Raw genomic sequence first — 13,711 nt, 5'->3', positions numbered from 1 at the left:
AGAATAAATTTTTGTCTATACAATTATTTTGATCTTTCGGTGTTGGGAGGTGATCTATTCTTCCCAACTGCTAGTCTGACAGAGGTACAATTGTTCTAAACCTGACGGGAGAGGGGGTTTTAAGCCACAAATTCCCTGACCTCCAAACTTGCTGGTGACCAGTTCCTCCCCAGCATAAATCAGAATAGCTTCAGGGCTGCTTTAACCTATGATACGTACCTCTACAGTCATTGAATTGGCTGGGGTTCACTGCAGCACATAAGCACTCAATCCACAGACCCTTTCAACAGCCAGTAATACTCCCCCAATGCCAAAAGACCACACAGATTGAGTATTCAATTTCCTGGGAGACAGGGAATTCCCCAGCACACAGGGAATTCCCCCTAGTCTAGTGGTTCAAAGTGGCCTGAACAGGGGTTGAAGCTCTGGCCTGTTTCCAAGCATCAGAGGGACAAGAGAGGGTTAAACTGTACAAAGTTTCAGTTTATTTAGAATATTCAGCTGCAAGGCAGAGGCTTGGTGATGATTCATTTCCTTCAGACAGCTGCGTGCACTGTTCTGGGGATGTTGCTTTGACAGACTATGCTGTGAAATTTGACAGCAAAGCACAGGAAGAAGAGGTAAAAAACAAGACTGGCTACATTTCAAAGAGCCCTTTGGATGTTTGTCCGCATATCGGGTGTTTGCTCAGAAGATGATGCACAACTTAACTTTATAATGTAGTATTCAGAATACTGAAAGCATTACAGTAATTGGAGAGTACATGCAGACAGCTGGCAAGAAGAGGGAAGGATTGAAAAATTCACTCTGCAGAACAAGTCAACAGCTTACTAGCTGCAGGCATCACAGCATGGGTGATTTTCAGCTATGTTTTTAAACAGGATGTGAATATCATTGGCAACTGATAAGCAAAACATTTTTTCATGCTGCCTACAGAACAACAAAAGCTGCAATTTGTAACCAGAAAGACTCCCTCAGCAGTAGGGGTGACCTGCCCAGGCCTTGTTAGAACATAAAGTAGAACTGGAATATTCTTTCACAAAAACTTCTGCATTCCCCCTCCCTTCCCCCCTACTTTTCACACTCCTGAAATCTTCTGGGGACTGTATATTTCACTGCAGGGTGGCAGGAAATCACATTTTACATCAAGTAAATTATTGTTCCTCAAATATAAGATCACTTTTAAAATAAACTTGTCATAAAAAGGCAACATATTTTGAATTACCGATAAAATATGAACACACTCAGATTTTGAAAATTTCTACTTTTGCCTACTGACAGTCATCTTGATACTTAGAGCCTAGATTATGATACTTCCTGCCTTATCCATATTCTTGCTGTTACTTGTTACAAAATAAAGCCCCGTCTACACTTGAAATAGAAGTACCAGTGTAGCTTCCTGAGGACAAGTTTCCAGGGTGGAGCACACCTGTGCAAAATGGGGCTTGTACTCAAGGGCTTTCCCCTGGGTTGAAACCAGAATAGGTGATTTTGAGATGAGTTTTTAAAACATGATTTCACCATTTACCCTGGTGTCACATCAAGGGAAGCCACATGAATGACATCCCCATTTTGCACAGGTGCAATACATCCACACTTGTGTATCTGCAGCAGTAAGAACATCCTGAGAACAAATGGCCCATAGTTTAGTTGTGTCTGTGAATGGCTGGAAGAAACAACCAATCCCTACATAGCAACTTTTTTAACCATGAAACCATGCTAAAATCTAACAGATAATTGGCAAACTCAGGCTTATACCAATATTCAGAATATTTTCTGACTCATTGCTATTTATGAACAACAATAGCACACGGAACCAGTCAAATGTTTTAGGTTCTGGATGTTTTAGGTTCTCTCTTCTTGGATTTTGCTAAGGATTTTCTCTCTTCTTTTATTTCAAGAGAACAGTGGCAGCAATGTACCCGTATCAGTGAAGTCAAAACAAGGTTTAATAATGATCGTGTAGAAATGAAAGAATTGGCAAGGTTTGACTTCTGAAAAATAAAATTTAATAATAATAATAAATAAAAGATCTGTGTGGATCGAAAGGTTGTCTCTCTGACAGAAATTGGGCAAATAAAAAAATATTACCTCACCCACCTTTGTCTCTGTAAAATAATTTTGAGAAACACTAAGACTTTCATAAGCTTTACTACAACAGTCTTTTGTGGGTCAAACTTTATTTTATATAGCTTGCCAGAAAAAAATGCACAATTAAATAAATGCTTTATAGTCTGCATACACTTCCAGAGGGAGGTAGGACATAAGAGATACAAGAGATTCAATAATACAAAGTGAACCAGCTTTTTCTATAAGCATTAGTCAGAAGGCAAAGTAATTACTAGAAGCTGGATTCCTGTGAAGAGTAACATCAGCAGATTGGTTAATTTTATGTGAAAAAAATCACTCAGCTGGAATGCTGACAATTAGAGACACTGCCTGAGAGAACAACAGACATCATTCCCTGCTTTTACAAACAATATCCAGTTGTCCTTTTAGGCATTACACTATGGTTCATTTGGGGGCAGAGCAGTCATTTTGTTAACCACACACACATTTTCTTTATAAATTCTAGCTATTTTAGATAATTAAGGCAGTCAGATACTGTAGTGAGGAGGGTGTATAAAATTCTACATTTGTCTTCACAACCCTTCTGTGAAATAGGAAGTACTGTCATACCCATTTCACAGATGCGGGAATTAAGGCATTAAGTGACTTGCCAAAGGTAACACAAAGTTTATGACAGAGAACTGTACTCTGTTCTCCTGAGCCCCAGACAAGTGCCCTAATCACTAGAGATAATCCTTCCTCTCCAGAGCCATGATCCAAATACATTGTTTAATCCATAGAACAATGGCAACCCATAGGCACAAAGGCCACAGATGGAAAAATGGTAACCGGAAAGTTGGTTAAAAAAATGTGTAGTTACAAGTCAATCAGAAAAGCATTTTACTGGGACACTCAAGGCTTGTCTACACCTCCCCAAGAGGCCGTAGCAAGATCAAAAGGGGTTAAGTTGATATCAATGTGTTGTTCAGTGAAGTGTGGACTTTTCAACCCCTGAGCCACAATTATATCCATCTAATTTGCTAGGATAGACCAGGCATTAAGGAAACTTTCTTGGTGTTAAATGCAATGAGCCTCCTGTCAGTTTTACCAGGCTTTGAAAATTGCTCAGGTTGATTTGTTGGGACAATTTTCAAACCAAGTGCCCTGTCAATTACAACAAGTGGGCTGTGTCTACATTGGCACCCCTTTCCGGAAAAGGGATGCTAATGTAGACTTCGGAATTGCAAATTCTGCGGGGGATTTAAAGTAGGAGTAAGAGATCCTCCGGAAAAGGGCTTATTTTCCGGAGAATCACGTCTAGACTGGCGCTTTTCTCCGGCTTATCCCCAAGCTGGAAAAAAGCGGCAGCCATGTAAATGCAAATGCCACGGGGGATATTTAAATCCCCCGCGGAATTTGCAATTCTGAAGTCTACATTAGCATCCCTTTTCCGGAAAGGGGTGCCAATGTAGACACAGCCGTGGTGTATAGGATTGTTCTGGTAACAAATGCTTCAGCTGAATCAACTGTTCTGCAGACTCACAACTTGTGATTTAACATTAAACAAACACTATCAAACAAATGCTATAAACATACTTATCAACCTTACTGCTAATATATTATATTAGAATTTTAAAAGATTAGGATTGGAAGAGATCTCGGGAGGTCAGCTAGCCCCACTCCCTGCTCAAAGAAGAACCAAACCCAGCTAACTCATTCCAGCCAGGGCTGTGTAAAGCCTGACCTTAAAACACCTAAGGATGAAAATCTACCGCCTCCATAGGTGACCCATTCTACTGCTTCACCACCCTTGTAGTGAAATATTTTTTTCTAATATCCAACCTAGACCTCCCCCACTGCAACCTGAGATCACTGATTCTTTTTCTGTCATCTGCCACCACTGAGAATAGCCTCGCTCGGTGGTTCCCAATCTTTTCGCTAGTGCGGACCCCCAACCACTCCCCAAACAATTTGCAGACCCCCATCAAAGCCAATTCCAGCCACAGTTCTAGTAGTCAGCGGAGTATTTTCTCACTTTTCATAATATGATATACCATCTAATCAAACAGTCAAGGTATATCATATTACGTCTGTTTGATTAGATGTTCCACTTGTTGATGCTTCACTCTACTCATCAGTCTCCTTTCTCTTCTGCAAGCCTGATTTCAGCCATTGATCCATGCTGAATGTATGGCTAACGTTTGTATGCTTCTAACCACCACGATCATTTCGTCACACGAAGGTGCCACAACATAGGTTTACGGACCGCAATTAATAACATGATTGGAAGATATTTAATTTAAAAATAATAATTGATTGTAACTTTGCAATGTATTTTAAAATTATTTTCTATGATCATTTTTATTCATTTTTATTTTTTCCACAGGCCCCCTACAATACCCTCATGGACCTCCACGGGTCCACGAACCCCAGGTTGGGAACCACTGACCTAGCTCTACCCTTTTTGACCACCCCCTGCACTCCTTTCAGGTAGTTACAGGAAGCTATCAAATCCCCCCTTGTTCTTCTGTTCTGCAGACTAAATAAGCCCAGCCCCCTAATCATTTTCAGTGCCCTCTGATGGACACTCTCCAATTTGTCTTCATCCTTTCTGTACAGCAGGCCCAAAACTGGACACAGTATTGCAGATGTGGCCTCACCAGCACCAAATAGCGGGTAATAATCACTTCCCTTGATCTGCTGGCAATGCTCCTACTAATGCAGCCCAATATGCTGTTAGCCTTCTTGGCAACAAGGGCACATTGTTAATTCATATCCAGCTGCTTGTCCACTGTAGTCCCGGAGTTCTTTTCTGCAGAACTGTCACTTAGCCAGTCAGTCCCCAGCCCTGTAACAGGGCTTGGGATTCTTCTGCCCTAAGAGCAGGACTCTGCACTTGTACTTGTTAAACCTTATTAGATTCCTTTTTGCTCAATCTTCCAATTCATCTAGGTCACTCTGGTCCGTAACCTTATCCTCCAGTGTATCTACCTCTCCCCACAGCTTAGCATCATCCGCAAACTTGCTATGGAGAAAATACCCCTCCATCAAGCTCATTAGTGAAGATGTGGAACAAAACCAGCCCCAGGATGACCCCTGGGATATGCTGCCCGATAGCTGCTGCCCGCTAGACATGGAGCTGTTGATCACTACCCATCGAACCTGACAATCTAGCCAGCTTTCTATCCACCTGAGATAGGCCATTCATCCAAGCCATTCTTCTTTGACTTGCTGACCATATCAAAAGCTTTGGTGAAGTCAAGGTATATCATATCCACGGCTTTGCCCTTATCTACTGGGCCACATTTATAGAGAGGGCACATTGCAAAGACAGTTGGCTTGTTACTATGTATTCCCTCTTTATTGTTTGATAATTATGCAATAAGTGAAATCAGTTTCACTTCTGTTATGGTTACTTTCAGTTTCAGTTTTTTAGTGCTACAGTGTTTCGGCTTTCAAACAAAGCAGGGGAATGTCTCTCTTTAAAAAAAGATCACTTTCCTATTTGAATTACAAGACACTGAAGAAAAACGTCCACTGATCTGAAGTTTCAGAAGAGTTATGTCCAAATAAGTTTGGGGACAAATATGATGTCCATTTAAAAAGATTACAAATGTACTTTAGATAGTAATGCTACTTGAATGAAATACTTCATTGGTGTCTAATAAGGCAATGTATAATTCAGAAAAAAAAACTATCTTTCACAAAAAGTTTCATAAAACACCACCACCTATCACTAAACTCATGAGATAAAATTCTGGCTGAACTGAAGTCAATGACAAAAATCCAAATGATTGCAAGCAGCCACCATTTCAACCATAACATTGTCTCCAACTATTTTTCAGCATGCTCAATTAGGGCACTGGTCTTCTCAGTCTTCACTTATACCCTTACCACTGTTGATGAAAAAGAGCCTTGTGCCTCTTCTTCCCCCAGCCCTCTAGAATGGCCTGTAGAAAGCATTTTGGATAAAGTTTATATGATAGATGCTATATAAATATAACACTAATCCCAAAATGTATGGAGTCAATTAAAGATCATGCTATATATCATGTTATACTTTATAGAACTATTATTATTTCAAAACCCATATTGTACAAGCAATGAATTAGATACCAGTAAACTTTTTTTTGGTCTGACACAGAAGTAAATAAATTTAAGGAGGAAATATTAAACATATTACTATAATGTTATCTTTTTTGTGCAGTTTACTAAATTATGATTCCATCTCTCCAGCCATGCATACTTTATATGGGAACTTTCTCCACTTCTGAAAATTAAACCTGCATTTTTATCTGTCACCATACAATCCAATAGTAGTCAGTTTTCAAAAGAAATAGACACTATTTGTCTGGTGCTTCTACAAACACTTCTTTCTTGCTCCTTATTTAAGGAGAGAAGAGCATTTTCAAGAGGTGCATGTTACTAAGCAGGCTCAACTCCATTCTCTGTCTAAAAGCACATTTTGGGATGATTGGCAGTTAATCAAGTAATATTTTCAAAGATCAGCACAGTGCTTTTGCTTTACTGAAGCATCAGGAGGCCTGTGACTAAAATCCCTCTCAATTCAGAACCTGAAGCCCAGCAAAATACTACATGGTAAAACACAGTTTCCCCATGCAACAACAGAGATAAAGAACATATACCTTATGAGTATTCCAGATATAGCTGTCCTTTTAATTTAATTAAATGTACACAACCACAGATGAACCTGCAAGGATATGCATCACTTCAACCTTGCAGCATGCAATGGAGAATGCAATTCAGTGTTGCCTCAGAATAATATGCCATTATAGGCCTGGCCACAGATTTCAGAGTAAGGTGAAACCATTGCTGAAAAACATCTGCAAAATGGGCATAGGGAGTGAGTTATCCCTACACCAACCACAGCATGGAATGGAACAGTTGCTATGAAGGGGCTTCATTAAAGCCCCATATTGGACAGACAATGGGTTGTGCATACAGAAATTCCAACTCCCACCTCAGCTCAGCTTGGAACTCAGCTCATTCTATCTGAGACTATGGTCAAGAGGTGAATTTCACATTCACTGTATCAATGTTTTCTGAATATACAAGTCACAAAGGAAAACGGTTTTATTTCTAGAGGAAAACACAGTAGCTGTGCTTCTAAAGGCATGTGTATACTACAGGTCCCATAGTGGCAAAACTGCAGCTATGCCACTGTAAGTTTCTTAACATAGAAGCTTCTACATTAATAGAAGAAGTTTTTCCGCATATGTAGGTTATCCATCACCCCCAATGAATGTGTAGCTAGGTCGATGGAAGAATTCTCCCATCAACCAATGTGCACCTACATTGGGGATTAGTTGGGTTTAACCAGAACACTCAAGCGTGTGAATTTTTCATACCCAGGAATGATGTAGGTAGATTGACTGAAATTTTAATTGTAGACCGGCTCGATAAAAACAAGGATACCTTTGTTGTTCTAACAATGTTTCACTTTAGAACATTCAACTAAACAGCCTGTAGAAATTAATTTAGAAATTAGAAATTTAGAAGTCTGATTTTCATCATTGGCTAACCTCTGCACTTCAGCAGGGTCTCAGACAGGTGCAGAAGTCCACAGACACAAGTCAGACTGAAGAATAAGGGTCTACATTAAGATCCAAGTTCTCCAAATGTGCACAACTCCATTGAATTTCAGAAGAAAAGCAGGCACGCAAGGGCAGAGTTTTCTCTCAGATTTGGGAGTGGGGGAGGAGAAGAAGAGGGTGCAAGTTTCAAGGACTGAGGGAGGAATAATGGGGCCTGGGAGCAACACCCTTTCAAATTTTTTTTACATAATTGTGTCATCTCAAAAGAAATTTATCTCCTAAAGTATTTCCGGAAGGAAACAATATAAAGTTGAAGTCAAGACTATGATAAACAAGCAGTGTTGAAGACCATGTTACATATGTTAAGAACACCGTTGTAGGCAAGGCATGCTGCCTTTACCACATGCTAAGCTAACAGAGTTTAAACACAGCTAGAGGCCTAGGCTGTGATTACATTAGCATGATTTTGCGCAAAAGCACTTGCTTTTGCGCAAAAACATGCTGCCTGTCTACACTGGCAGGGAGTTCTTGCGCAAGAACACTGATGTTCTAATGTGTGAAATCAGGGCTTCTTGCGCAAGAACTATGATGCTCCCGCTCAGGAATAAGCCCTTTTGTGCAACTGTTTTTGCACAAGAGGCCAGTGTAGAAAGGCAACATGAATTTCTTGTGCAAGAAAGCCGGATGGCTAAAATGGCCATTGGAGCTTTCTTGCGCAAGAGAGCGTCTACGCTGGCATGGAAGCTTTTGCGCAAAGGCACACGCCAATATAGACTCTCTCTTGCGCAAATACTTTAACGCAAAAACTCTTGCGTTAAAAGTATGTGCGCAAAATCTTGCCAACGTAGACATAGCCCTAGTGTTTAACTCCCACTACTTCAGTATATGCTGAAGTATTAACTGCTTTGACTACATTAGACTTTCAAAACAGAAACAAAACAAGTTGTACTTTTAATATGAGTTACCTAGTCAAGGTAAACCCTAGGCAGATAAAGCTCCCTTCCAAGGTTTAACTCCACCAGTATACATTAACAAATATACCTTCCTCCCTAATGAGCACATGGCCAGTAATCATACTACTTTCTATACTTCATTACACAATGTCGTCCTTTTAAATCTGTTTCATTGCCATTTCACCCAAAGCTGGTGTTCATACTGCTCATTACTTTTAACTGACTCTGTACACTGCATCAGGAAACTTCAGGAAAGGGAAACTTTGCATATGTTAAATAATCGAACCAAACTTTTTTTATACTTCCTCTATGAGTTTGTGTCTGTCATTCATCCCAGTCACAGATTTTATCCTTCATTAGGTTGAGTATTTATTGCCAACATTTTTCTAAGCTGCATTAGAGCAAACTTTTTAAAAGAAATGGATGGACTCTTTAATTATCAAAATTATTGTAAAAGATCCTGACAACGTAACTTGTCAACTATATTTGTCTCCTTTTTCCAAAGCATTAGTACACAGTCACATAGTTACCTACAGCTTTGTCCATGCATCTGTACTTTTTAATAGACCTTTCTTTAAAAAAAAAAAAAAAAAACAATTTTTGACATTTTCTTCATAGACAGTGGCCTGGGTTTTTAAAAGCGATATCTTAAAGCAGGGGCAGGGAACCTAAGGCCTGGATGCAGCCCGGACTTACCTGGATTCAGCCCTGGAGGCTCAGGGCCCCTCCCCCCCCCAATATTGGAGAGCCCACGCTGGTGCTCCAGCCCTCCCACCCCCAGCCACGGGGCTGGAGTACACAAAATCTATTAACTGGGCCCCGCCCTAGGCTCTGGTGTGAGAGAGAAGGGGAATGTCAGGTGTGTCTTTCTGCTTCTCATTTGGGGGCTACATCAGCAAGGTGATTTTTTTCCCTTTTGCTTCTCACTTGTGTGCGGCCCCTGACTGACTTATGTGGGTCAGCAGCCCCCAGCCCAAAAAAAGGTTTCCCACCCCTGTCTTAAAGGGACACTAACTGAATACATTGAGACAGAAGAATGATTTTTTAAATGTATTTGTTTTACAGATGACATTTAAGGTTACTACACATTAAAGTAATTAAGAATTACAAGTTGCCAGCCTTCAGTTTGTTTACTTAGTGCATTTAACAGTGAGAGGGAATATTGCATTTAACAGTCCATTTCACTGCTCCCCTGTTTAGACAGTTTCAATTCCCCCCCCCCCTCAAGGTTTTCCCAGGTGACAAAAAGCCCTTTTAAAATAATAGAATGCTCGAAATTGATAGGTGAACTCATGTATAGGTGTATTTTCGGGGGGAGACAGGGATTTAATTGACTAATTTTTTACAAGCGTAATGCCCTTTGCGAATAAGGCAATGGGGTATTCTAGTCCTGAAAAGAGCAACCTAAATGGATTTCCTGAACAGCTTCAAGAGTAGAAGAGAAATAAAAGAGAGGACACCTAGAATGGTAGGACAAGAGCAATCAGGAGTAGCCGTGACATCATGTAATTGGAAGTAGCACTTCCTAGCTACTAGTTCACCTCCAACAGAAGAAATATGAAATCCACAATTGATAACTTCTTAAATCTGGAACCATCAATGGCCCTCCCCATTCATCATAGAATTCAAAGGCTCCCTGCTGTCTCTCATCTTCATTAAACTTCCTAACCTCAAAGCCTCATGCTTCTACCTCCATCACCTCCCTGTACAGAGTTGGACTCTCCTTAAAGGCTGTAAGCAGCCCTCAGACGTTACCTCACTCAGAAAACTACAGTCCAAAATCTGGCCTCCTGCATAACTTAGAGCTACAGTAATCAGAACTTAGAAATCAATGCCCCAGTAAAGATTGAAGCCTCATTATTCTACATGCTGTATAAAACACAGCATGAGACAGCCCCTACCTCCAAAGAACTACTTACAACCTAAACAAGCAACATAAACAGTAGCAGATAAAGGAAGCAAAGCATAAAAAGGTAAACAACTAGCAAGCTGTGCAATTGTTTGCCCCCAAAACAATCCCTCTATCTTTATACACAGCTGCTCCTTATCCCATCCCAAAGAAGCCTTTTTCCAGCCTACCCATCACAGAGAAATAATCTGCTACCCAAGACAGAGTGAGAAGGAACTGCTGGTTGATATTTCAGGTAATAAAACAGATTCATACAGCTGGATTCCCTGCACCTATGAACAGGTCGGGCTACACCATTCAAACCAGAGCGCTTTGTTCAATCCTTGAGCTTTAGCAGTTGTCAGTGCACCTATAAAAAAATTATATATAAAGCCTGAATACAATATTCTCTCTCAGCTGGTCCTAATCAAAATGGAACACAGACAATGCAGCCTTTTCCTAGTTTGATTATAGAAAATCCAAAAGAAAATATTTGAGTTACAGCTGCATTGTCAGAATGCTAACCTTGTACATTTGTGTGTAGGGAGGGGGCGGATTCTAAGCCCAACATTGAGAAATACCTTCAAGATTTTACAATGTTAACACTCCCCCATAAAGTGCTGATTATTCTGAAACAACTACACTTAGTATTTGAGTCAGAAATTGGTACCGATTATGAGCAGAAACTGAACAGTGACTGTAATTTCCGCAAACAGTGTTGTTTTATCATCTGTGATGGATATAGATTGAAACAACAAATGAAAATTCTGTGCACTAGATAAAAAGGTAAGAAACTTCAGGTTCAATAGTCTATTGGGCAGTAATAGTCACAGTAACAAAAAAACCAAACCAAAAAGACTTAATATGCTCATCCGGCTAATACCCTTCCAAGAACTGTGGTCAGGCCACTTTAACCTTCGCTTTTGTAGCTTTTACTGGTTTGTAAAAAATGGAGTTATTTGCAGGATTTCTTTTTTTAAGGTTCGCACGTTTCCCTTCTTCACCATGCTCCCTCTCCAAGGATATTTATCAACAGACATATAACACTCTTGTGCCAACTCAACTGTTATTCAGACAGTTTGCACTGATGATTCATCGTCAACCCAGCAGGGACCAGGGCAACAACGCTGGAGGAAGCAGAAAAATTGTGAAGACGGAGCGAATGGGCACATTTCCTGCCTTCCGTTTACAAGGCAGATCCCCGGTCAGGAGCACGAGCCACTTCGCCTGACACGGTTAAGTTGACTTCCAAGATAACAGCAGCGCGCTCCCACCAAGCTGCCTCAGCGAAGTCAGGAGCGCTGCCAACTGCCTTTGCTTCAGGTGCGCCGCCCCACGCTGGGTTGATACAAAAGGCAGGGGCCAGCGGTCTCTCTCCGCCCGCCCGGGGAAGGGTTTGGCTGGGCGAGGCTGTACATGGCTCATCGAAACCCACATTTGTCCCGCTTTCCTCCATTCCGCCCGTGCAGCCCCTTCCCCGCAGCTCTGGCCCCGCACGCGGCGCGCCCCAGCACGCAGACCCGGCGCTGAGTTCTCCCCCCCCCCGAGTTGTGGCCCATGCTCCTGCCAGCCACGGGCAGCGGAGCGCGAGGAACTTTCTGCTGCTCCCTGGGGTGCCCGCGCCTGGAGAAGGAGACGCGCGGGGGGGGGGGGGGGGGGGGCGGGCCCCACCCTGTGCGCGCTGCTTTCCCAAACTGGGGCTCCCCGGGCCGCTCGGAGCCGCGCGCCCTGCCCCGGGCCGGCCGGGCAGAGCAGGCGCCGGGCAGGGGAGGGGAATGGAGCCCGCTGCGCCGAAGTTGCCACGTGCAAACTTTCCCCGCGCCTCACCTGGGGAGCCAGCAAGCGGCGGCCGCTTCTGGCGACGAGGGTGGTCAGGGGCTGCTGCCAGCTCCCCCTGCCGCTCCGGAGCAGCTGCCCTGCCCGCGGCAGCATACTCCTCCTGCGGGCCCGGCAGCCCGCTTCGCCCGCGGGCGCCTCTAGGGCTGGCGCATGGAACGCAGCAGGGCGGCGGCTGCTTCGCCCGGCCGCGTCCCGCCCGCAGCCCCAGCTGCTGCGCTGAGACTCGGCGGCTCGACTGGCTTCTGCCGCGGAAGGGGCGGCGAGTTAAAGGCGAGGGCGCTGCCTCCGGAGCCCGGGTTTTCCTTCGGCCGACAGAAAGCGCTGGCTGGGGCGTTGGTCCCTGGCCGTGTTAGATGAGCAGCGTGGCGATTGCTGCTGAGGGTTGTTAGAGGCTCGCCTGCAGGGAAAGGCTGCTGTGTATGGTGGAAGAAGTAGGCTCCAGTTGGGTGGATGGGGCAGACACTATAGTTTCAGAAAAAAACAACAAATGGTCGGGTAGCACTTTATAGACTAACAAAACATGGAGATAAAACAAAAGGAAAAACGATGTAGCACTTTAAAGACTAATAAGATGGTTTAACAGGTGATGAAACCATCTTGTTAGTCTTTAAAGTGCTACATAGTTTTTCCTTTTGTTTTAGCAAGATCAGACTAACACAGCTACCTCTGTATTACTAAAACATGTAGATGGTATCATGAGCTTTTGTGGGCACAGTCCACTTCTTCAGATGACTGGAGTTATGAGTAGGGGATATGAAAACTGGAATTAAATAGGAGAGGGGAAGAGAAAGGCAGGGGCGGACTGGCCCAGTGGGATACCGGGAATTTCCCGGTGGGCAGTCGTCCGAAGGGCCATGTGATGAAGCAATGCCGCCCGCACTCGCAGCCAGATCCGCATGGACATGAAGCCGGGGCCGCAACCGGCGGCCTGGCAGCAAGAAGCAGGGAACATGCTGGAGCAAGCGGCGTCCACCATGGCCAGGAGTAAAGGGGGCAGGACGGGCATGCCGGAAGCCCAAATGCTGCCATAGGTGGCAGAATGGAAGTGGGGAAACATCTGGATGTCACCTTAAGGGGCGGGCCAGGGCATGACTCAAGGTCTGGATGACAAAAGCAAGGGGCAGGGCGAGGAGAAAGCGGGCCCTTCAAAAGGGTACCACCAGTGCACAGCAGTGGGAGGGAAGGAGGAAGGTGAACAGGAGAGGAGCGAGCTGGGAACCAGGTACTCGGGGAAGGGCCAAGAGGAAGATCCGGCAGTAAGACGCCAGGAGAAGGAAACAGAGGGAAAGGAAGTAGCCCAGGACGGGGCTGGGAACAGAGGCCAACGGACTGGTGAGTTGAAGCCTACAGCCCCGCCAGTCAGGACAGGGACCAAGGGTCCCTGGATCCTTAGGGTCCTGGGCAGAGGCTCGGAGAGAGGGAGGGCC

At 43.6% G+C, this 13,711-nt stretch overlaps 1 protein-coding gene across 2 annotated transcripts in view; it reads right to left on the bottom strand.

Annotated features, from left to right (window-relative positions):
* MCUB (mitochondrial calcium uniporter dominant negative subunit beta) overlaps positions 1 to 12,552 on the bottom strand; it is a 74,101-nt gene extending 61,549 nt beyond the window's left edge. The window contains exon 1 of one of the 2 annotated variants that reach the window (XM_075929721.1): positions 12,273 to 12,552. In XM_075929721.1, the coding sequence (XP_075785836.1) occupies positions 12,273 to 12,377 (105 nt within the window). In that variant the 5' untranslated portion in view covers positions 12,378 to 12,552. The remainder of the gene's footprint in view (positions 1 to 12,272) is intronic. The other variant, XM_075929720.1, reaches the window with a different exon arrangement.
* Between the last annotated feature and the right edge of the window lie 1,159 nt (positions 12,553 to 13,711).

The sequence above is a fragment of the Pelodiscus sinensis genome, chromosome 5, assembly GCF_049634645.1.
Source record: "Pelodiscus sinensis isolate JC-2024 chromosome 5, ASM4963464v1, whole genome shotgun sequence".
In the NCBI taxonomy this organism is placed as follows: domain Eukaryota; kingdom Metazoa; phylum Chordata; order Testudines; family Trionychidae; genus Pelodiscus; species Pelodiscus sinensis.
The sequence above is the reverse complement of the archived record's forward strand: the minus strand, read 5'-3'. Positions and strand labels throughout refer to the sequence as shown.